The 24,480-nt window shown below is 43.3% G+C and overlaps 2 protein-coding genes across 5 annotated transcripts in view; one reads left to right on the top strand and one right to left on the bottom strand.

Moving 5' to 3' along the window:
* Positions 1-814: 814 nt before the first annotated feature.
* ALAS2 (5'-aminolevulinate synthase 2) lies at positions 815-23,689 on the bottom strand. 2 transcript variants are annotated; one of them, XM_033201747.1, is made up of 11 exons: positions 23,535-23,689; positions 18,427-18,622; positions 17,265-17,387; positions 16,302-16,412; positions 13,589-13,811; positions 12,870-13,054; positions 10,044-10,223; positions 7,642-7,806; positions 6,814-7,082; positions 5,565-5,727; positions 815-1,102 (listed from the first exon to the last, which is right to left on the bottom strand). In XM_033201747.1, the coding sequence occupies exons 2-11, from the start codon at positions 18,605-18,607 to the stop codon at positions 939-941; spliced, it is 1,764 nt and encodes a 587-aa protein (XP_033057638.1). In that variant the 5' UTR covers positions 18,608-18,622; positions 23,535-23,689; the 3' UTR covers positions 815-938. The 2 variants fall into 2 exon arrangements, with proteins under 2 accessions (XP_033057638.1, XP_033057639.1); XM_033201748.1 differs by having other exon boundaries at positions 12,996-13,054.
* PAGE2B (PAGE family member 2B) overlaps positions 20,789-24,480 on the top strand; it is a 98,122-nt gene continuing 94,430 nt past the window's right edge. The window contains exon 1 of one of the 3 annotated variants that reach the window (XM_033201756.1): positions 20,789-20,945. The gene's annotated coding sequence lies outside the window, so the exon portion shown is untranslated. The remainder of the gene's footprint in view (positions 20,946-24,480) is intronic. The other 2 variants (XM_033201754.1, XM_033201750.1) reach the window with 2 other exon arrangements.

Genomic DNA, 24,480 nt, shown 5'->3' with positions numbered 1-24,480 from the left:
TGCTCTAGCCAAGCTTCTTCTCACCTGTGAAAATGGGACTGGTAGACTGGGTGCAGTGGCACACGCCTGTAATCTCAGCACTTTGGGAGGCCGAGGTGGGTGGATCACCTGAAGTCAGGAGTTCACAACCAGCCTAACATGGTGAAACCCTGTCTCTACTAAATACAAAAAAATTAGCTGGGTGTGGTGGCACGTGCCTGTAATCCAAGCTACTTAGGAGACTGAGACAGGAGAATAGCTTGTACCTGTGAGGCGGAGGTTGCAGTGAGCTGAGATCGTGCCGTTGCACTCCAGCCTGGGCAACGAGCAAAATGACGTCTCAAAAAAAAAAAAAAAAAAAAAAAAAAAAAAAAAAACCTTGGACTGGTAAATCCTGTTCTGTGGGATGCCGTGGGAGGGAGAGAGGATAATGGATTGAGGAAGACATCCATATCCCCTTCTGGAAAATACCTCTGGTTTTGGGGAACCACTCCTTTCTAGGGAATTTGGTTAGGGCTGACTCATCTCCTGGCTTCAGGGGCTACCCTGGGCCCAGAATTCCAGGGCCCAGATTACCAGTGAAGAGTCAATCCCTGGATTTTTATTGAAACCATTGGAGAAGAGCTATTTCAAATAAATCTGCTTAGTATCCCGGCTCTGTGCAACTCACTGTGTAGTTTTTGGGCATTTCCTTCCTCTTTCTCATTCTGTTTCCCTGTTCGTAAAATGGAATGGTGACCAACAAGTGACCTATGGTTTCCTCAGATCTGCCACTTGTATGAGGGAGTCAGGTAGAGTGCATTTGTCTGTTCCCTGTCCAATAAAAGGCTACACATGCTGCAGTTTGTGCTTTATTTTTAGGCTCAATTCAGCTAGAGGCACACAACAAAGCAGAAGACAGAGGAGGCCTGGACCCAAGTGAAGTGCAGGTGGGGTGTGAATCCTAGGCAGTTGGCTTCTCAGGCATAGGTGGTGACATACTGGGGCCCCATATTCCCGAAGTAGGTACGTTCCCACTCACTCATGAGCTCAAAGTGTACAGGACGGCGACAGAAATTGCAGGCAGCCACAGACACATCCTGGAGGGGCATCCCCACCTCAGTCCAAGCCAGCAGCAGCTTCTCTGAAGGTGGCAGGGGGAGGGGAGGGAAAGAATGGGTTAGACTAGATCTTCCAAATCTAGTACAGATGCACCAAGATACTGATGCCCCTCAACCCTTCAAGATACCTCAGGGCCAGAAGTAGCCTACTCTATTTGCTCCTGTGTGTGCCGTATTACCATTTGTATCTGGATGCTGGGATATAATAAAAGGTTGGGAAGCTCTCCTTTGACACAATTGGAAGCCATACTGTCCTGGCCTGGACCACTCCCTAAGTATAGGATGTGCTGTGGCCCAAGAATGACTATCTGCTTGGGAACTCCAAGCCCTATGAGGACAATGATAGTGACAGTAACCATACTGTGTCATTGGTGCTATGACCAGGAAACCTGGGGTAGCGGGTCCACCTGGGGATGTGAAAACCCAGAGATGGAAACCTGACCTAGCTGGAGGAAGTACCCCAGATATGTTCCGGGGCTCTGTTCTTGGCCTTTTCTGTGTTCATGCCCTTGCTGATCTTGTCTAGTCACATGACTTTAAAGACTACCTATATGCTGATGGCTCAGAAATTTTAATCTCCAGCTCACACCTCTCTACTGGTTTCCAATCTTGTATATCAATGGCTTTTCTCCATCTCCACCTAGATGTCTAGTATGCATTTCTAACTTATAAGTACAACTGAGCTACTCATGTCCCTACTTTCCACCAAGCTATTCTACTTTCAACTTTTCCCATCTCAGTGGATGTCAATTCCAGTTGCTCAGTCCAAAAATTCCGGAATTATCCTTTATTTTTCTCTTTCTCTCTTACCCTATATCCCATCTATCAGCAAAGACCATTGGCTCTACCTTCAAAATCTGACCACTTCTTATTGCCTTCATTATGATCAAGTCTGAGCCACCATCATCTCTCACCTGGGATATTACTGTAGCCCACTCTTGGGTCCCCTGCTTCCAGCCTTGCTCCCTTTTAGTGTATTCTCTACATAGAAGTTGGAGCAATTTTGTTAAAACCTGAGTCAGATATATCAGTCCTATGCTCAAATCCTTTCAAGGGTTCTCAGAGTAAAAGCCAAATCCTTCTGATGACCTACCATACCCTATACAATCTGGTCCCACATTGCCTCTATGTACTCAATTTTTCTGTCTCCCACTTACTCATACCATTCCACCCATACACATCTTCTTACTGTTCCTCAAATATAAAAGGAATACTCCTGTGTCTTCCCTGCTCAGGATGTTCCCTCTGCCCGGGATGTCATTCTCTTAGATATCTGCCTCACTAACTCCACCTCCTTCAAATCTTTGCTCAAGTTTCACCTCAGCATCTTCTACCCTTACCACTCTAATACTACAAACCTTCTCTGAACTCGCCCCTGCCCCCTTATCCCATTCTCCTTATCCAGCTTGATTTTTCCCCATAGCACGTAGAACTAACGTGCTATTTAATTTGCTTATTTTTAGTAAATTTTTTTACTATCCTCTTCCACTAGAATGTAAGCTCCAGAGGGTAGGAATTTTGTGTCTGATTTGTTTGCTACTGCATCCCCAGTGCCTAGAACAGTGTCTAGCACACAGTTGGTACTCAATAAATATTTGTTGAAAGAATTCCTAAGTCTAGAAGACGAAGGAAAGTAAGCCAGAGGAAAGTGTGAGGGAGGGCATTCCAATCAAAAGAGAGCAGCGGCCGGGCGCGGTGGCTCAAGCCTGTAATCCCAGCACTTTGGGAGGCCGAGACGGGTGGATCACGAGGTCAGGAGATCGAGACCATCCTGGCTAACACGGTGAAACCCCGTCTCTACTAAAAAAATACAAAAAATTAGCCGGGCGATGTGGCGGGCGCCTGTAGTCCCAGCTACTCGGGAGGCTGAGGCGAGAGAATGGCATAAACCCGGGAGGCGAAGCTTGCAGTGAGCTGAGATCCGGCCACTGCACTCCAGCCTGGGCGACAGAGCGAGACTCCGTCTCAAAAAAAAAAAAAAAAAAAAAAAAAAGAGAGCAGCACGAGCAAAGTCCCAGAGGTAAGAGAGCAGAGAAAAATGAGGGAACGACAAGTCATTCAGTGTAGCTGAAAAAATAAAATGCATGTGGGGAGGAGGTGAGGGCATAGAGATCACCATGTGGAAGGCATTGAATGCTATGCTGAAGAGCTTCAACTCTGTCCTGTATGTCAAGGTTTCCAAATTTTGGACTATATATCGCTGTCAGTACAAATGTTTTAGCATGTGCCTCCAATCTCTGTATATTTGTTTGTATATATATATATATATATATATATATATATATATAATTGTCAGTCTGTATATTAAAGATCAGTATCAGTAATGCTTGATTCCTATTTTAAGATTAAAAAAAACCATAAAATTCTAATACATATTCTGCTCCTTCACCCTGTAATCATTTTGCATACCTCACCTTGGAGGCCACTGCTTTAGAGTCTAGAGGGAAACATGAAGGGGTTTAAGCAAGGGAGCAATATAGTCAGGTTTTTAGAAAAATCCCTCTGGTGGTCAGCATCGAGAAAGGATTTGAGAGGAGCAAGAGAGAAGCAGAGAAATTAGGAAAAAATCATGTTGACATGGATTAAAGAAGTGGCAAGGGAGAAAAGCAAATAGGTTTAAGAGAGATTATAGAGGACTTTTGCAGGATTTCAGGATAGATTGGCTGTGGAACTTAGGGACTGGTGGAGCCATTGTGGATGCCTCACATATATTCTTACAAAAGCCTAGCCTAAGTGGACATTCAGAGAACCAAGAATACTGAGCTCTATAATTGAAGCCCGGAGCAATAGAGAATACTGAACAAAAGGCCCAGGAGTCTGGGTCATCAGCTCAGAGAGGTGGTAGACCTAGCAATGACCATGGAGTTAGAGAAAGACCTCCCAGTTGCAACTTAGAAGGTGTGTGACCTTGGATCAGCAACTATATATTTTTGTGCCTCAACTTCCACATGTACAAAATGGAAATGATAAGAGGATCTCTAACTCTTGAGGTTGCTGTGGGGATTAGATGAGTTAATATGTGTAAAGTGTTTAGAACAGTGCTTGGCACATGGTAAGTACTTAATGTTAGCCAGCATTATTTAATGTTTTTGAATGAATGAATGAATGGCGCCTACCTAGCTTGTCTTCCTTGAATTCTCATACTGCCCATGCTTCAGACAAACAGAATGATGTTGTCAATACATACTCCCTGCTTTCCTATCTCAGGTCATTGCTCATGGAATTCCCTTATTCTGGAATATTCTTACAACATATTCACATGTACTTCAACATGCATCATAAAAACTTCCTTACTCACAAAGCCTCTCCAATTTCGTCCTTCTCACCCTCTCTAGCCATAATGTGCCCACTCCCTCTAGCTCCCAGAATACTGGAGCTCGTCATACTGGACCAGTACCATCTATATCTGGCTCCTCTGCTAGACCATCAACTGCCTACATGTCTTTCATCCAACAGGCCTAGAATGAGCACCTGCTCAATGTCAGGCCCTGCATTAAAAACTACCCAGGCCGGGCCTGGTGGCTCACGCCTGTAATCCCAGCACTTTGGGAGGCCTAGGCAGGTGGATTATGAGGTCAGGAGTTCAAGACCAGGCTGGCCAACATGGTGAAACCCCATCTCTACTAAAAATACAAAAATTAGCTGGGCATGGTGGCACATGCCTATAATCCCAGCTACTTGGGAGGCTGAGGCAGGAGAATTGCTTGAACCAGGACCCGAGAGGCAGAGGTAGCAGTGAGCCAAGATCATGTCACTGTACTCCAACCTGGGCTACAGAGCCAGACTCGGTCTCAAAAAAAAACAAAAAACAAAAAACAAAAACCAAAAAACTACCCAAAAGAAATCCAGCAAACATTAGGTGAACTGACTAAACTGTCATTTTCAGGCTAAATCTCAAACTACTCAGCTCTACAAGCCTCTCAATTCAGTCCCTATCTCGTATTGTCTTTGTAGACTCATAGATTGATACTCCCCTGCCCCACTCCATTCCTATGACCCTACATTCCAATACCACCAGCTTATTGTTCTTGATATATCCCTGGCTGCTTCTCATTCTCCTCACCTTTCTTCATGCTCTTCCCTCTGCTAAGAATACTTCTTCCATGCCCTCTTTCTTTTAATACCACTCACTTTGCAAGACTCAGCTCAGGTGTTACCTCTACTAGGAAGCCTGTCTTGGATCCCTCAGGCTGAGTCAGGCCCCTCCTCTCTGCTCCAACAACTCTACCATGCACTGCCTTGTGGAACTTTGATCATCCCTTAATGTCATTGTTTGTGTCCACCATGGTATCCCCAACCAAACTGGAGCCCTACAAGTGTAGGGGCTGCTTCTCATTTATTTGTGACCCTAGTATAGGTGCTGGCACACATTAGATGTTCCAGAAATATTTTGTAAACTGAATGGTCTCTGTCCTCTCAGCTTCTCTTCCAGATCCTGGGGCTGAGGGGAGGGAGGTCCTGTAGGCACCCATGTTGAGAACTTACCCACAAAATCTTCCATCATCTGAGGGCTGTGGTGGGGGGAGGGTGCCAGGCGCAGGAGCTCTTCACCCCGGGGGACAGTTGGGTAGTTGATGGCCTGCACGTAGATGCCATGCTTGGAGAGCAGGAGATCACAGAGCTTGCTGTTGAGTGCTGCATTGCCCACCTGGACTCAGGAGAAAGGCTTATCAGTACCTGCCACCCTGGCTCCACCATCCATTAAGCAGGTAGAGGGAACTAGATCAGGGAACATCACTGAATTTTGGGATAGATTTTTTTTTTTCATTAGGGGCTTAGTGGCAGCTCCAGAATTTCTATCAAGGAGGAACTCAGAGCTAGCAATTTGGTTTGAAAAGGATAGAGCGGTGGTGGTACCAGGAGCCCTATTTGGAAGCTGTTTGCAGAGCAAGCACACTGATTTTACTTAGCTAATATCCTAGGTTAGGATGGTTCTGGGTGAAAAGATGCCTCCCCCAAGCCAATTCCAGAACCCCCAAGCCAATTATGGAGTGCTGTCACTAAATTAATTGATAAAATGAGTGTTTAAAGGAAATACTAGGTTAGTCTAAAGAGCAGCGACTATTTCTCATCCACCAAATTATCACAAATAAGTGTCCTTTCCCTGCCCTGGCTTACTGACTCACACAAATACAAGTCATTTAAGAAAGAAGTAGCAGTTCATTTTTAAAGGCAGTAAACGCTCATATTGAGGATCCAAAGTAGCAGGTAATACTATGGCTTTTGATTTTATTTTTCTGCCCTCAATTCTCAATAAGAAGTACATTTTACACCATGATCATAAACGCACACATACACATACATGTATGTATGCACATATACAAAACAAATACAAATTTTTCACAAATTGATAGCCTTAGTATGTGTGATGTACTCCAACATTTTCTATTCTATTTCTTTTCTTTTTTTAATGCTAATGATAACCCACTAAGTTGATTTTTGACGCATTAATTTGTCTTGATTCAGTTTGAAAAACTCTGAATTACAGGCTGTGAACACTCGCTATTGTTAGGGTTAGGATAATCTAAAAAGTATGAGGTAATGGCTGATGCAAGGAAAAGACTAGTTGATCCAAAATGGCTGATAATTTTTCAAAAAGGGAAAACAAAGCTGGCAATAAGGGGAATGGTTAGCAGGAAAGCAAGTAATTGAAGACAGAAACAGGTTTGTTGGGAGTGGGGAGGCTCCCAGAAGAAATAGGTGGAGAGGGCAATGGGCAGGGTGGGGCTCTCACCCGGATGGGGATGATGTGGCTGGGGCAGGGGATGACAGGAAGGCCCCTGTCCATGAGTAGCTGGCGCATGTGCTTGACATTGCGCTGGTGGGCTCGCCTCAGGGCTTGGCCCTCCTCTCCCTTGAGCAGCCGCACAGATTCTAGAGCTCCAGAGAGCACCATGGGGGGCAGAGAAGTGGTAAAGATGAAGCCTGCAGCATAGGAGCGCACCGTGTCCACCAAGTCACGGGTGCTGGCGATGTAGCCACCCACACAGCCAAAGGCCTTGCCTGGAGACAGAAAGTAAGAAGATATACACAGATCCCGTAATCAGTCCCAGAGGAACAGGATCATGTGCCAGATAACCCAAGGGGGTGCACCGAAGTTGGGGGTCCAGGCTCTCTTCCCAGGCCTCTGCTCATCTGTCCATGACAAGGCAGTCAGAGCTGATAATTCTGCTGCTTTGAGATAGGACTTTCAAGTCTCGCCATATGCAATGACTAGATAGGTAGGAGCTGGGTGGGGACCTTTAGCTGGATAGGGTCAGGAGTAGAGCTAAGATGAAGCTTGGGGCTAGGGTGGGGGAGGGGTTTAGAAACACAGCTCTTCACATACTCAAGTTGAATCTAACTATTTGGCGTAGTTCAAGGTCTTTTCAAAAAACTCTCCTAGACTTTCTTATCAACTCTGCAGTGGGATGCGAGTGGAGGAGGGAGTACAGGAGGGCAGTGGCCTGGGGCTGTGAATTCTGTCCAAACAACCCCTATAGCTTTGGGGAGGAGGGAGAAGAGAATTTTGTAGGGGCCTCATCTCTGGAGGGTATATAAGAAGGCCAAAACATTCACTTACCAAGAGTTCCAGAGATGATGTCAATCTTATGCATAATTCCATCACGCTCCCCAATCCCAGCGCCCCGGGACCCATACAGTCCTACAGCATGGACCTCATCCACGAAGGTCAGGGCCCCATACTGGTGGGACACATCACACAACTCCTCGAGGGGACAGATGGCACCTGAGCAAAGCCAAGGGATAGAGGTAGGACATCATAACCCTTCCCCAGCTCCATCTCCAGTGTGGGATTTGCCATCCATGCCTACTGTGGGTTGGAAAAGAGTGTTGTAGAGAGGAAGGAGGATGTGCGCCTTCATTTAGAACTATTCCAAACCTCTGTTTATGGGTTGATTGCCTGTATCTCATCCCTGCCTTCTACCTCTCTCTCTCTCTGTATGTGTGTGTGTGTGTGTGTGTGTGTGTGTATGCGTGTGCGTGTGCATGCGTGTGTGTTCCCCAGCCTGGGATCAAGGTTTGACTCTTTGTCTTTCTATTTTTACTTCATTCTGACAATGTCTATTTTCCTGTTTCTGCCATGTTCAGCCTCTCTCTGCCTCTTTTGTTTCTTTTCCTGCAATCTGTGTGTATCCCTCTGTACTCCCTGGAAACTGCTGAGGTAAAAGGAGTTGTAATACAGAAAAAACATCTTCAGGTGGAAATAGGGGTTCTAAGCCAGGATTTAAAAATGTGAGCAATTGGTAGGACAAACTGAGGGGAGTCAACTACAGAAGGTAGAACCTGAGACAAATGACAGTGTGATGGTTCAAGCATCATTTCAATGGGAGAGATTCAGCCTAAGGATCAACAGTTTGGGCAGAGTTTGCACCCCAAAAATAGGTAAATAAAGAACAATTTATTTGCAAATGTAACGAGGTAGAATGGTACCAACATAGTTTCCACTAGAGAAATATGAATTTGAATAGTCTCAGTGGTAAAATATACAAAAGGAATAGGATAGTTTTACTTTATTGCTAGTGTTAGAAATGTGGGAGTGGGCATAATAGTAAGTTCCTTACATATATTAACTCATTTAATTTGCATACCTATTTAATTATTATCACTTACATTTTGCAAATAAGCAACTGAGAACTGAGACGCAGAGCAATTAAGAAACTTGCCCAAGCCAGTAAAGGGTCAGACTAGGATCTGAACATGCATAGTCTAGTTTTAGAGCCTGTGTGTATAGTCATTACATGCCACTTAAGATAGCTAAATCAGGGAATACTATGGACTCTTTTGTTTCAGTTGGAAAAGGGACAAACTGAAATGAGTTGATCTCTCCCCTTAAATAAATCCATAAGGGGATAACTAAAACACATGATTTCTACACAACAGGGCCAGTAATAGAAAGCTTTGGACATTGTTTCAATTGAGCAAAGAAAGGAAGTAGGAGTGTGAAGATCATTTATTTCTACTAAAGCATAATAACTAGAATGGTTTCTATCATCTCTAATTCTTACAACCAGATATTTTACCGTTGGGAAAATTGAGGCTTAGACAGTTAAAGAGTTACCCATGATCATAGCCAGTAATTGTCAAAGGTGGGATTTGAACCCAGGTCTCTCTGACTTGAAAACCTGTTTTGACCCCAGTGCTTCATACTGGACCTTGAAAAAAATCCTGGGCAATGGTTTTTGAAATTTCCTTCATAAAAACCAAACACTGGGATTATTGATTTACATATCATTTCTAACAAGAGAAGTGTTACTTGAGGAATTGGAGTTATATGTGTTAGGGTGCAAATACTTTAGCGCCAATTTGCTGAGCCACTCAAGATGAATTGGATGCCAACTCTGAACTTTAGTTTGTTTACCTATAAGATGAAAGTAATACCTGTCTCCATTCTTTGGCATTTACTAGCTGTTTGACCTTGGACAAATTACTCTTTTTTTTTTTTTTTTTGAGACGGAGTCTTGCTTTGTCGCCCAGGCTGAAGTGCAGTGGCCAGATCTCAGCTCACTGCAAGCTCCACCTCCCGGGTTTACGCCATTCTCCTGCCTCAGCCTCCCGAGTAGCTGGGACTACAGGCGCCCGCCACCTCGCCCGGCTAGTTTTTTTGTATTTTTTTAGTAGAGACGGTGTTTCACTGTGTTAGCCAGGATGGTCTCGATCTCCTGACCTCGTGATCCACCTGTCTCGGCCTCCCAAAGTGCTGGGATTACAGGCTTGAGCCACCACGCCTGGTCTGGACAAATTACTCTTATGTCTCAGTTTCCTCATGTAAAAAATCAAAATAATAATAACACCTATCTCATAGAATTGTTCAGAAAATTAAGTGAATACATGTAAAATACTAATAATTTTGCATGGCACATAATAAACACTCTACAAATATTAGCTGTTATAATGTTATCATCATCATCATCATGATTATTGTGAGACCAACACTAGTAAACATACACTCACATATATACATACCATCCATGGAGTGGACAGTCTCAAAGGCCACAATTTTGGGTATCTTAGGGTTGGACTTCTCTAGAAGTTTCTTTAGGTGGTCAGGGTCATTGTGCCTGAAGACAAACTTGGCTGCTCCACTGTTACGGATACCTTGGATCATGGAAGCATGGTTGCCTGCGTCTGAATAAATCTCGCACCCTGAGGAAGCAGATACATAATCCTTAAGCTTCTGTCCCAGTACTCCCACTTCAACCTTCAGGTTTGACCTGGCAAAGAAAAGGGCCAACCCTTTCTTCACTTTGAAGACCTTGCTCTGCTTCTTCCTTCTCTGGGAACCTTTGTGACACTTCTTTCTCCCTTAGAAGGTCTTCACTGTTCCCAAATTCTAGCCGCTACATCCTTCCCTCCAGTCATTTGTAACCCTGGTCTAGCCTCTGACTGCCTTAGGATGGAAGAACATTTAATTTCCCAAGAAGCTTCAGAGTTCTTTGAGGACAGGACCTATTTTCCTTCTCCCCAACATATAGGATCAAGACTTGGAAAAGGGATTACCCCAGGGAATGCTTGTTGGCTTGGACTGATGCTAGATTCTTCCTAGTCTAGATGAAATTCCATCCGTTCCAGGTAGCATCCATCTGCTTGTGGTTACAGGGATGGATATTTATCAGGCTTTTACTGTTGGAATTATAAGCTCATGGCATGTCAGAGCAGGCAGGTCTGTTAGTGATCATGGGATTCATCTGCTTTACTATACAAGTGAGAAAGCTAAGGTCCGGAAAGATTTGAAGAATGCAGGGCTTTTTACTGGGCAATCCTGGTGGGGCAGGTGGGCATGTGAAATTGGTAGAGGGAGTTGATTCCTGGACCTCCCCAACCCCTGCCACTAACTGCACTGCCATCAAGGAACTGTGGCCTTTTTATAAGAGTAAGGGATAACTTCCACCTGAGAAAATGAGTTATGGCTTTCTGGAGAACATGGCTTGAAAGACAAGCAGACTGTGAGTTGCATGGGAGCAAAAACGTCTTATTATCTCTCTGTCTCTGGTGTACAGTATAAGAGTAAGCACATAGTAGATGCTAAGTAAACATTTATTAAATGAATGGATAAATAAACTGATGACTGATTTATAAGTAAGTGAATGAGTATATGAATGAATGTATTACTGAATGAAATAGTGAGAGGAGGGATGCAAAAAGGTGAGACTGAAGAGATATATAGAAGCCAGATTATTGAGAACTTTAGAAGCTGTGATAAGAAATTTGGATTTGGCCCTAGGGGAATGGGGGTCCACCTAAGGGTTTTGACCAGGGTGGAGGTGGTGGGCAACAAACATAGTTTTGCATTAAAAAAAATTCTGACTGTTATAAAGAATAGATTATCAGAGGGCAAAGGTAAAATTTTCTTTAAAAAATGATGTTGGATCAGACTAGGATGCTGGCAGTAGAGATGGAAAGAAGTTGAATTCTAATGGTTGAGGAGGGGATGGACAAAAAAATCTTAAAGATGTTGAGTTTAGTTAGGGCTTATGCGTGAACTCAAAAAAAGTTTCTGAGAAGTGGTGGTAATATTTTTGCTGTGCTGAAGAATCAGCAGGAGGTGAGGAATTAGTTAGAGCGGAGACTTCTCTCAAGCAGTTTGCCTGTTATAGGGAGGAAAGAGGGCAGTAGCTAGAGAGTGATGAGGGGTTGAGGCAATGTTTTTTTATAAGATGCAAGAGACCTGAAAACATGTTTAAAGAGAGGGAGAGGCTGAAAATACAGGAGAGGAGGAGAGAGCCAATAAGTCAAGATTCCTAAGGTGGTAGAGAGGAATAGGGCACAGAGCAACAGTGGAAGGATTAGTCACAAGAAAAAGGATACTTCTTCCACTATAACAGAAGAGAAGGAGTGAGGAGAGGACATGTGAAGATGCTTATGAGTTTGTAGGTGTTATGTGGCTGGGAGTCAAGGACGTTGCTGTCTGGTGTCTTCTATTTTGAATGTAGTAGAACATGAAGTCATCTGCTGAGGGAGATGGGGAGGAGGGGTGCAGGAAGGCTGAGGATAATGGTGGTTTGGCAAAACTGCACCATAAACTTGGAGAACTAACCAGGGAAATGGGATTGCCAGAGAGCATGGAGAACCCAGTAGAGGTTAAGACTATGAATTTTTAGTGACTCCTTTCTGAGCAACTGTATGAGCCCAGAATTGATACAGTGAAGATGGAGAGTTGTATTCATTCTGGATTGGGCCATGGCAGAAGGACAACAAGGCCTATGAGGTGAGGACATTATAGACTAGAAAGTAGGAGACTGGGAATATGGGAACCAGTGTACAAGTGAAGGGATTGGCTTTAGGCAGAAGGAGAGATATGTCTTCCATTGTAAAAGGAAAGAATGAAGCAAGGCTACATGAACAATTAGATAAGTTTGTAGGTTTGGTGGCAATAAATAAGGATTCTCTGTCTGGGGCTTCTGTTTTTATTGTGAAGTAAGATGTGAGGTTATTTGCTAAGTGTGAATGAAAAGGTAGTCAGAGGTTTTAGAAGAGGAGAAAAAGTTTGAAAAAGCTCCTGTGGAGACATAAAATAACTATTTATGTGTGTTAAGAGCCCAGTTGAGTTGGGAGGTAATGAATTTATAGTGTTTCCCTTCTGTGAGGTTGGGTAATGTTCCCCAGTAGTGGTCCTCTCTAGGTGCAGAAGGGGAGAAAGCAGAGGGATATAATTATCCACTGTTGAGGATATGCAAGGTGGAACGATGGGAGTGGGAACTCCAAATACAGGGAAGGAGTGATGGAACCAGTGAAACTGGATGCTGTATTGCAGGATAGCAGCCCTAAACAAAGCTCAGGCCTCAGGCTTACCGGGCAGGATCTTGGCCAAGGTGAAGAGAGTAGAGTCATTGGCCACAAAGCAGGAGGAGAAGAGCAGGGCTGAGTCCTTCTGGTGCAGCTCAGCCAGCTCCTGCTCAAGCTCCACATGAAACTTACTGGTGCCTGAGATGTTGCGGGTGCCACCAGCTCCAGCACCATGACGCTGCAGGGTCTCCCTGGCCAGGAGAAAGGGAGAAAAAAAAACGTGTCAGGCATCGAGGAACTGGGTAGGTTTCCCTTCCTTGATGGGAGTCAATGTTGAATTAGTGATCCTATATACACTGTGTCCTGTGAGACAAAGTAGAGGGAAGGATGGGGAGGATAGGGAGACATGTGCCTTCCTTCTAGGACTGGAGGTACTCAGGGAGAGAGGAAGAAGCTAGGTTGAGCTTGAGTAGTTTGGAAGACCTAGAGGAGGTCACACTCCATCTCTGGCAATACTAATTCTGCAGCTAGATTAAAAACTCAGGCAGAGTGGGCCTTGCCTGGTCTCCCGTCCTTCCCCTCCATAGCATTGGACACCCAAGAGTTTGGGAAACATGGTGTGTTGACTTAGTTCATATCCAAGGAATAGATATGGTGGAGGACCTTGGACAGAAAAGTGGTGGTAGAACCCAGGTTTCCACTGCCAGCTCTGCCTTTTTTTTTTTCCTATGTGTGGTTTTTCATCTCCTCTGGCCACTGCTGATGGCTGAGAGCCTACTACTCACTGTGTGGCTTGCAAGACCTGAGGGTGTCGGCTCATGCCCAGGTAATCATTACTACACCAGATGGACACATCCTTTGAGGCCACAGATGCCTCAGAAAAATGTTGGGCAAAGGGATATGCATCAGCCCAGCGGTTCACAGTCTTGAACACACGGTAGGTGTGATCCTGTTTCTTCTCCGTGATCTTGTCCCTGAAAAACTGGTCATAACTGAAGACATAGTTTCCTGCAGGAGCAGATATGAGGATGAAAAGAATTCATTTTAAGTCTCTTCCTGGCTAGTCTGTATTTTACCCATGTTGCTGATTTTGAGTTCTCCAACTCTTTTTCCACATATTCATTTATGTGCTCAGTCATTGACTTATTGGACCACATTAACTCTCTACTATTCATTCAGCCATCCTTTTGCTTACTCATTCACTCCTTCACTCAGTAGTTCATTCACACATTCATTTAGACTTTCTTATGGCCTCATCTCTCTTCCTGGGTTGGTGTGGCAGCCTCCTTACTAGAATCACTACTTTCAGTCTCAGTGGAAGGAGTATCAACAGATCTTGTTTCTAGCAGTCTCTTTGCCACTTCCTAGCTGTGTGGCCTTGAACAAGTCATGAATCTTCTTTCTTACTTTAAATTTCTTTATTTGTAGAATGAGGCTAATAATACTTTCCTTGGAGAACTGTGAGCATCTGACAACCAACAACATGTAATATATTCAAACTAATAAATGGCACATGGTAATAGTAGTATTATTACTGCTATAGTATTAGTAGTCATAATAATACCAATAAAGATAGCTAATATTCAATTATATTATTATAGCTAACATTTAATGAATGCCTAATACATGTAAGTTCTTTCCTAGGAACTTTATAAATATTTAATTTATTCCTCACAACAATGCTCCAAGGACAGTTCTATTAGTATCTCCATTTTACAGATGAGGGAACTGGGGCATTAAGTGTTAGGTAACTTGAGGAGGGTCATGCAGCAAGTAGTGTTCATCAAGTAAGTAACTCAGAGCCCACTTCTTTAACCATTACCACTACAAGATGGGGTAACATTATTTCTAGGATAAATTGAAATAATGTTTGCCAAAGGGCTTGTTAAACTCTAGAACTCTTTACATGAGACAGAAATCATGTTGCAGACAGCAATTTATATGGCTGCTCGAGGTGCAAATTGGCAACATTCTTGCTGCAGAGATGTTTGGAAATATGTATCAAAAGTTTTTAAAATGCACATACTGACATATCTAGAGAAATATTTGCAGCATAATTGACAGACAAATGATTGATACTCAGAATTTATTATATAATCTCTGAAAAATTAACATGAAAAATTTCAACCTAGTAGAAAAATGGGCATAGAATAAATGTAGAAAAAGATTATTAATCAGGAAAAATAAAACTGGGAAAACAAAATTTCACCTATCAATTGATAAAGATTTAAAGTTTGATAATATCAAGTGCTGGTAAGGGTATGAGACTATGGATACCCTCCTTGTTAACTGGTACAGCCATGTTGGAGGGCTAATTGGCAATATCTATTAATATAAAAAATGTACACACCCTTACATCCCAAGAATTTCCACCTCTGATTGTCTATCCTGGAGAAACACTTGCCTGTGTGCACAAGGAGATACATTCAAGGATGTTTTTTGCACTACTGTTTGTAATAGAAAAAATTGGAAGCAACCGAATAGAGGAGTAACCAAATAATCTCTATTATATCTATGCTACAAAATATTTGGAAGCATTGAAAAGTAGGGTAGATACATATGTGTTCAAATGGAAGCATGTCTACAGTATATTGTTGAGTGAAATAAAAGGCACAGAGCAAAATATATAGCAAGATATTATTAGGTAAAAATAAAAATTGAAAAAGGTAATACTCTACATTTTCTTTGAGTACATTTGTATATATGTAAAACCAACCTTCAATCTAAACTGAGAGAATACAAAAAATTGGAAACAACAACTTAAATTGTAGATGCTTGATTAACTGAATGATATTGAATCCATACTATACCCATTACATATTTTTAAGTGAACAAAACAGCATAACAAACTCCAGGTAAAATAAGATCACACTTCTAACAAAAGCGTGGGTGTGGTGAAGAGAGCAGAGGTGTGTGTGTGTGTGTGTGTGTGTGTGTGTGTGTTTGCGTGTGTGTGTGTGTGTGTGTAGCCATATAAAAATATCTGGGAGAAAATATAGCAAAAACTTAGTGGTGGAACTCTGCATGACTTAAATTTCCCTCCTTATACTTTCCTGTATATGTTGAAAAATATTTTACCATGAATCATATTCCTTTTATATTAGAAAATAATGCAAATGTCATTATGAAAATGAATATAAACACATATAAGAATGGGGAAAAGGTGCTCTATGAAGGGTGAGAGTTTTTGAGGGAAGCATGGAGAAGAAATAATGAGAGTAAGCCTAATATTTAATGAAGCCTCATTAGAAACACTTCCATAAATGTAATTTTATTTTCTTCTCATGGTAACCTATTGAGGTAGGTACTAAATGCCATGGAAGGAAAGTGTCTTACTTGCCAAAACACCTAGATCCAGCAAGTGTCAGCATTAAATTTTAAACTCAAATTTCCTTTGGTTCCAAGGCCCTTCTGTGCTGTTTCCCCTACTATGACAGAGGCCCTTTCAGAATGCCTTCCCTATTCTGATCCCCTTTATTTCCACCTCAGCAAACTCACCAGGCATATTGTTCTGAATCAGGTGTGTGACTTTCCCAGAGATCTGCTTCTGCTCCTGGGGACTGGAAAATGACTTCCTTAGGCTGGCTGAGACCAGGGAGCTAGGCAGATCTGAGATGGAATGTGAGATTCATTGGCCATGAAGAGAATGGGGGAAAAAGAAAGCACGTGTTGTCCTCTTTAAGCTCAACGCAACATGAAAATTCAAGTTTATAAGGTAAGGACGCCTTCTGTAGCGAGAAGAAATCTTCTCCAAGGTGAGCTTCTATTTATCTCCCTGAATGGAGACTATTACATTGTTAGGAAACCTTCTATAAGGTGAATCATACTTCTCTCCACTAGGATTTTCCCTTGGGTGAGGTAACTGGGACAGCCACCCTGGGTCCTGCATTTAGAAAGTAGATGCAGGATAATGTACCTTATTCTTCTTTTCTAAACATCATTAAATTTCAATTTGGAAATTTTTGTCCTTAATGATATTCCAAAGGGGCCTATGAAAGATGCCAACAGTGTGGCCATACCTCAAGGGTGATTTGATTATCTTGGGTGGTCTGCACTAATTAAGCTGACCTGGGGATCTGCACCCTAGTTAAAGGAGGTACCTACTCCCAGCTCTTTCTCTTTCATGCAAATCCATATTCTCATAGAGTGGTCTTGCTGAAATGTGGGACCCCAGCCTGTTGGGATCAATTTAGCCACCTGAAAAAGAAGAGTCAAAATTCTAGAGGGATCATCTTAGAATAATGACTAAAAGTTTCAGGAGCCTGTACATGTGCGTTTGTCAGGAATTGTGTGCTTCAGCATACAGCCTAAACTGTTGCCTACCATGGCTCCCCTGGAAAGAATGGACTTCTTATCATGGGATGTGTACTGGCTGCTTTTGTATTAGCTTAGCTCAGGACTGTGATGTAGTGGGTTCAAGCATTAGGAGTAAAGGTTGCATAAGGTGGAACTGACTCCAACCTGTCTTGAAAGCCTTCACATCCTCCTGCACTTCTGGGGCTGCCTTCTGCACAATCTTGCTCTTCCCATCCTGGAGTTCCGACAGCATGAAGGGACAGTGGCCCTTGGCCCAAGATGGAGAATCTATGCAAAGGTGAGAGAGTAATTTGGGGTGCATTTCTAGTCATAAGTTCAGCTCAACAATAATTACTTAGATCTAATGTACCCCAAAGCTCTATCTCAGGCTATCATAGAGACACAGAGATAGATGAGTCTGGTCCCTGTGCTAGGGGAGCTCCTAAGCTGGTGAGAATGGCATACACTGAAGACACATTGTGAACAGTGCTGGGATAGAGGAAGTAAAGGGGCTACTGAAGTCCAGAAGAGGGAGGGGAAATGAGCCAGAATTGGAATTAGACAGTTTGGAGGTCTAAGCAGGCTTTGCAGAGGAGATGATTAGTGTCAAAGCTTAGTGTCAAATGAGAAGTATGAGATTCTCCAGTATGGGGTCTAGGAGAGGGTAATCTGACAGGAGCAAAGGCACAAACTCTTGACACAGTAGTTGATTTAGGCAATTTTAAGTAGTTTCAGCATGTCTGGAGTATAGTGTGTGAGGGACACGACAGTGATAATTTTTCTTTTCTTTTCCCTCTCCTCTCCTCTCCTCTCCTCTCCTCTCCTCTCCTCTCCTCTCCCCTCCTTTTTTTTTTTTTTTTTTGACAGATTCTCGCTCTGTGGCCCAGGCTGGAGTACAGTGGTGCGATCTTGGCTCACTGCAACCTCCGCCTCCTGGGTTCAAGCAATTCTCTGCCTCAGCCTCCCAAGCAGCTGGGATTACAGGCGCCCACCACCACGCCCGGCTAATTTTTTTATTTTTAGTAGATACGGGGTTTCACCATCTTGGCTAGAGTGGTCTTGAACTCCTGACCTCGTGATCCACCCACCTCGGCCTCCCAAAGTGCTGGGATTACAGGCGTGAGCCACTGCGCCTGGCCGAGAATGAGACCCTTTCTAGAGGACCTGGCAGAAGACAGATCCTGGGTATATTTTGGGGCCAGTTCATGCTATCTTGACACTTTTCACATGAACCCTCCTAATTATTAGGCAAAGATGGCCAGTATGACTTGGAACTTTTACCCCAGGACAGTAACATTCTCCCCTTTTGCTAGCAGCCTCTTCTTACCTCCTCCAGCCTTTGTTGCCTTAAGGTGGATTTGAGAACAGTTTGGTCCTTGGGTAGCCAGGATGGGACAGTGTCCAATACCAAACAGGAACTGATGAGTCTTAACCACCTTGCCTAGGAGGCTTGTGGGGCCCCGGGCAAGCACTGGGCAGCACTGTAGCAGCATGGCTGCAGTCACCATCTTGAGCCCGAAGTCCTGCAGAAGATATGGAAGAGATGAGATTCCATCATGAGGGCCTGGTCGAAAGCCAGGTCTTTGATCCTCATCTTCAGCTTCCCACCCAAAACTTGCTGCCTCTGAGATGCTCTTATTGCCCTTCCAGGGAAAGAACTTCTTTCCCAATGTTAACATGTACCAATAAAACATCATAGAGGAAGAAATAAGAAACTGACTACTGGGCAAAGAGGTGAAGGAAAGAGTGCTAACTGGAGGTTAGAAAGCCTGGATTCTGACTCACTCTGGCACTGACTACCTCTGTGATGATGAGGATCACTGAAATGTGTTTTTGTGTGGCAGGATGAGAACTGCCAACCCACTAACCCTTTGATCAATACTTAAGGCCAAGAATCTTTCTAAGAATGTTGGTCTTAGCCAAGTGAAGATTCAGCCTGCTAATGCAAACATATGTCATTGAGCAGAGCTCCTGAGGCTTGGCCAGGGTGTTTCCTAAGCAGGATCAGCCGGAGAGGGAGAAGGAGCTTGAGGTCAAATGTATCAGTTTAAGGAAATCAAGGGAACAGGAAGGAAGGGTAGGCCCTAGGTCCTACAGACTATGTGCCACCAGCCTGGTATTATGCTGTCTTTGAATTTGCTCCTGTCTCTTGGATAAGCACAGATCTAGGAAGAGGTGAAAGCAAGTTCCAGTGGGGCTGGAAAACAAGGCACAAAGACATAGTCTATGGGTTAGTGAAACAGGCAGAGGCCAAGACAGAGAAGAGAAAGGGGGCAGAGAGATCAGAAAAAGAGAAAGCAAATGACACATAGGCACTCAATAAATATTTGTTGAATTTTGGGGTAAATTGATGAATGAACAGAGTCTGAAATTGAGGAAGGAGAAGGGACTAGGAGAAAAACTAGAAGAAAAGAAAATGTAGGAAAGATAAAAAGAGGAAAGTAGAGAGAGAACAAAGATGTGGTGGTGGTGGTAGAGTTAAAAGAACAGAAATTCAGGGAGAAAAAGAGATCAAAGGTAGAGGGAAAGGGAACAGGGTGGAGATGAAAACAGAGATTGAGTTGAGAGAAAGAGAAAATGAAAAAAGAAAAAGGAGGTGGGGATAGCGCACACAGGGATAAAGGCAGAGACAGACAGACCAAGGGACACGAAAGGGACATGAGGAGAGATCAATGAGTCTGGAGGATTATACAAAGATTCATAGAAGTGAGAGCAGGAGTGGAGAGAATCCATCAGGGGTAGAGAGTCAGTCAGACACAAAGATAAAAAAATGCTTCCAGAAATTGCAAAAGGCTAAGTGAGTTTGGGGAAGAGAATCGTGGCCCTAATTGAGGGAGATGAGAGAGAGAGACCAAAGGACAGAGAGAAGAGAGTAGAGAAAAATGACAAGATCAAAGGATAGAGACAGAGAGGTGACTAAAGTGGGGGGATGAGGGTTAAGAGGAGTGAGAGCTGAGAGACACCAAGAGAAAGACAGCTAGAGAGAGCAAGAAGGAGAGACAGATGTAAGGAAAAAGGGCAAATTGGAAAGACAGAGTCAAAAAGTGAGACAAGATAAGGGACAGTACAATGGGAGAGACATGGGAAAATGTGGGAAGACTAAAGCCCTGACACTGTGAAGAAAGTTACTGAGTAGAATCTACTAGCACTCTCAGCCTTATGTTGTGAGGGACAGTTCAGCTCATGGCCCTGTCCTCATATGGCAACCTCCTTCATCTCCCTCCCTTCCTGATCTCATAGAATAAGCACCCTCCCCCTACCTCACAAAACAACCTCTTTTTTCCTGTTCCATCCCAGAGCAACCTCTCCCCTTCTCATGGGCTGTCACAGCAGCCTGGGTTGGTATGTGGGGCCAAGGCATGTGGGCCCTGAAATTGGAAACGACAGAAGGGTTGTTGGAGGGACTAAATGAAACAATCCAAGTTAAGCCTTTAGGGTAGTGTTTGGCACATAGTAAATCTTCAATAAATGTTAGCTTTTCTTATTAAAATTCCAGCTCTCCAATTTCATTGTTGGATGTTCTTGTACAAATTACTTCCCCTCTCTGGATCTTGGCCTTCATCAGCTGTCAAATATGAGGTAATTATGGCCACTTCACATGGTAGGTAAGGAATTGGATCCAGTGCATACCTCATATCTGGGGATATGTGTTTTCCTTCCCCTGCCTGCTTGTGAAAGCTAAAGCACTTGGGACTGAGCCTGTAGACCACAGATAAAGCTGCCAGAGTTTATCTCCATTGGGGTCTGACTACTCCCCAAGCTGAGACCAGGGCGTGGGAGAGAAGAGGATCCCCTTTCTGGAATCACGTCTGAGCATCTGGCTAGAGCTGGCCCTGGCTATTGGTGGTAAGAAGTGGATAGCCCAGAAGTGCAGGCAAGGCAGATGACAAGGCTCCAGGCTCCTGTAAACTCCCCCAACATCAATCCTGGCAACAATAATCCCAACAACATTGGGGTATGTAGTGGGAAGGAAAGCCCCCAATATTGGAGGCTTGGGATGGTGGAGAAGGCCTACCTCCTGTATATAAAAACAGAAGAAATTAAACACACGTCATTACTAGGGGGCTTTTGGCCATGATATGCTCAGGGTCCTGGGAAAATATAGACCATTTCTTGGAATTCGTTGAATTCTCAAGTTCTTTCAAGCTTCTGTTCTCATTTCTCTTGTTCTATTATTCCTTTCCTGAAATTTGCTCTGCCTCACTCTGCCTGGCCATCATTATACCCACGACCTTGTAGTCTAGTTACCATGGGCTCTGTTTCTATTCCATCTCATTACCCACCAAGAGACTAGAGTGAGTAAAATTGAATCAAGGAAGCATTTTAGTCAATTTAGGGTATAAAGAGCATAGGCTCTAGAGCCAAACTACTTGAGTTTGAATCCTGGCTCCACCACTCACTAGCTTTGGGACCTTAGAAAAGTCACTTCCCTGCTATACATCTTATATCAGGAAAATATTGGTAATAACAAAGACAATCTGCATCATAGGAATGTTGTGAAGATTCAGTAAGATAATCCATATAAAGCATTTAGCAGAGTAACTATCCCAGAGTAAACAGTGAAAAAGTGTTAGTTATTATATTTAATTGATAGACTTTATTATTTTTATTTTCTCCGTTTCCCATGTAGAAAAAATGAAGGTACGCCAAGGGAAGTCACATGAATATACCAGGCTGGGTTTGGGAAGCTAGAGACTGATTCTTGTCCCAATCCTGTACAATTTATTGTATGAACTTGGGCTCTGTAATTCCCCTCTCTGGGCTTCGGTTTCTCCACTGACATTGGGCTAGATAATTTCATAGATCCCACCTAGTTTTGATAGTCAAACACTCACAGAGCCCTCTGTGCCAGGCCCTGTTCTCATGTCAACCCTGTGATGATAGGGAAACTGAATCCCAAAAAGATTAAGTAACTTGTCTAGATCAGAAAGCTAGTACATAGGAGAAGCAGGATTTGAACCTAGGCAATCTGTTTCCAGAGATTCCTAACTTAACCATTATGGATCTGTGATTCAAATGTTACTACCTTTTTTTCTTGACTGAGGGCCTGACTCTAGACATTTATCTCCTCTGCTGCACCAACATAGGCCTCATTCCAGGTCATATGCCATTTGTCACCAATGCCTTACCAAAGGAACAGATCTGTAACTACAGTGGAATTTCAGGTACTGTTGGATATTCATTTACTCTACCATTTAATAACTTATGCACCTACCATGTGGTAAAGCTTGCCAGGCATCTTCTTAAAACAATACTTTTAACCAAAGAGATGATGGTGAAATTTCAGACCAAATAACAGATCATTACTGAAAGGTTTTTCCTATGACTTTAAAATCCTCTCTCGTGTCAGCACCCAATCTGTATTCCCAGAGGTCAAAAGGGCCAACTGCAACTCTACCCCAGCAGAGAGCCAGAAAACACTCATTGCAGCATTCCTTGTCCCCCACACCCCCACCCCTTTTGTGGCCTGCTTTGCAAAAGTCAGTTAGGTCTGGAGGAGAAGTGGTAATTTCTCTTCAGGAGTTGGAAACATCAGGCCTTACTTTTCTTCTTAGTACCACTTTCCCACCACAGAAGAATCATATAGAACTTTAGATAACTGGAATCAGAGAATCAGAAATTCTTAGAAACAGGAAAATTTAGAAGATCACAACATCAAAACTAGAAAGGATGGTGGAAATTACAGGCTAAGCCTTTTTTTCAGAGGGTGAATGACTTGTCTAGAGTCTCACAGTGAATTAGGATGAGAATAGAAATCTGTTTACTTTTTGTATAGTGACACTACATTCCTCTTCCACTGTCTTCACTTATTTCTGCTAATTATTCATCTCTCAATTCCCCCAAATCTCTCCTTACCCAATTCATCATTCCCATCACCCCCATATCCTCTTAGTTTCCCTCCCTAGCTCTTCTCCACATCCCTAGGCTCCCCATGGGCTCTGACCCACTGAGCTCTGCTGTCAGTCCAGCAGGTAGAGGGAGTCAAAGGGAGAGAGGAATGGGGAATTGCAGAAAGAAATATGAAGCCATCGTTCTTGATAGAGAGGAAGAGGAGACAGAAATGCAGAGACAGAGAAATACAGAGCCAAGGAAAGAGACAAAAAGGGGGAAGAGAAAGAAATTTAGAGAAAAAGATAGAACTCAGAGGAGGGAAAAATAAGAGAAAGCAAGAGTGTCAGAGAATGATGAAATGAAACGAATAATCTTGAAAACTAACAAAGGAAAGTAATGGAGGGAAAAAGAGAGAAGAAAGTTGAAAATGAGGAAAGACAGAAAGAGACATGGGAGATAAAAAGAAAATGAAAAAGAGACAGATTCTGAGAAACAAACAAAGGAAAAAGTCAGATCTACTCAGACCAGAGAGTCAGTGTGTACAGCCCTGAGAGACCAGCTGGCAGACCAGAGAGAGGGTGCCAGGCTGAAAGCAGCTCTTACCTGTTGCCCTGCACTGAGGACGAACGAACGACGGGTGGGTACTGTGGGTTAGGACCTGGCATTTATCCCTTCTCCTCTGACTCAGCCCCACCCACCCTGCCTTCTGCTGGCCTGGCCCTGCATTGGCCCCAAAGGTATCTCAGTCCTTCCTTGCTAGAGATAAAACCCAAAGTAGCCCCTCCCTCTAGTGTACCCCTCCCCCAGCTCTGGCTCTTCCCTATTTTCTTTTCTCTCCAGGACAGCAAAATTAGCTCATTTGGGCTTTGGAATCAGACCATCCACCTAGAGCTGGGGTACCTTGATCTATCTCTGAATATAGATCTCCTCAGCTATAAAAGGAGGGCAATAGAACCCAGAAGTGACTGTAGCACAAGTTGGGAGGGCTCTGGAGTCAGACCTAGAATACAGTGTTGTGCTTATGAGCTCTAACAGTCAGCTTCCACAGACTAGATCCCCGGTTGTGGTAACAATTTGGTAATATCATGTACATAGCACAGTGCCTGGTCCAAATAAAATAACAGCTACTTTTGACTGAGTGCTTACAATGCACCAGACCCTTCATTAAGTGCTTTACATGAATTAATTTAGCCATGTAAGGACCTTAAAAGATAGGTACTATTATCCCTGTGTTACAGATGAAAAAACTGAGGCTCAGAGAGGTGAGGTAACTTGCTGATAATTACCCAACTAGAAAGTACAGAGCCCGCCTATGAACCTAGGCAATCTAGTTACAGAACCCACACTCTTCTCTTCCTCTCATAATATACAATTTAAAATGTGAAGTTCTCTGTCTTATCTTCTCTATCACCTTCTCCTCCCTTTTTCATTTTCTCTCCCTTTTGTCACTCTTTTTCCCCTTCTCTTATCAATCCTAAGGCAGCAGGACCATGTTATAACCAGACAATTTCATCTTTAGAGCAGATTGTCATCATTAAGATTATATTTA

Source organism: Trachypithecus francoisi, unplaced genomic scaffold, assembly GCF_009764315.1.
Source record: "Trachypithecus francoisi isolate TF-2019V2 unplaced genomic scaffold, Tfra_2.0 Lachesis_group6, whole genome shotgun sequence".
Classification (NCBI taxonomy): domain Eukaryota; kingdom Metazoa; phylum Chordata; class Mammalia; order Primates; family Cercopithecidae; genus Trachypithecus; species Trachypithecus francoisi.
Note: the sequence above shows the minus strand (reverse complement) of the source record. Positions and strands in the feature narration are given on the sequence as shown.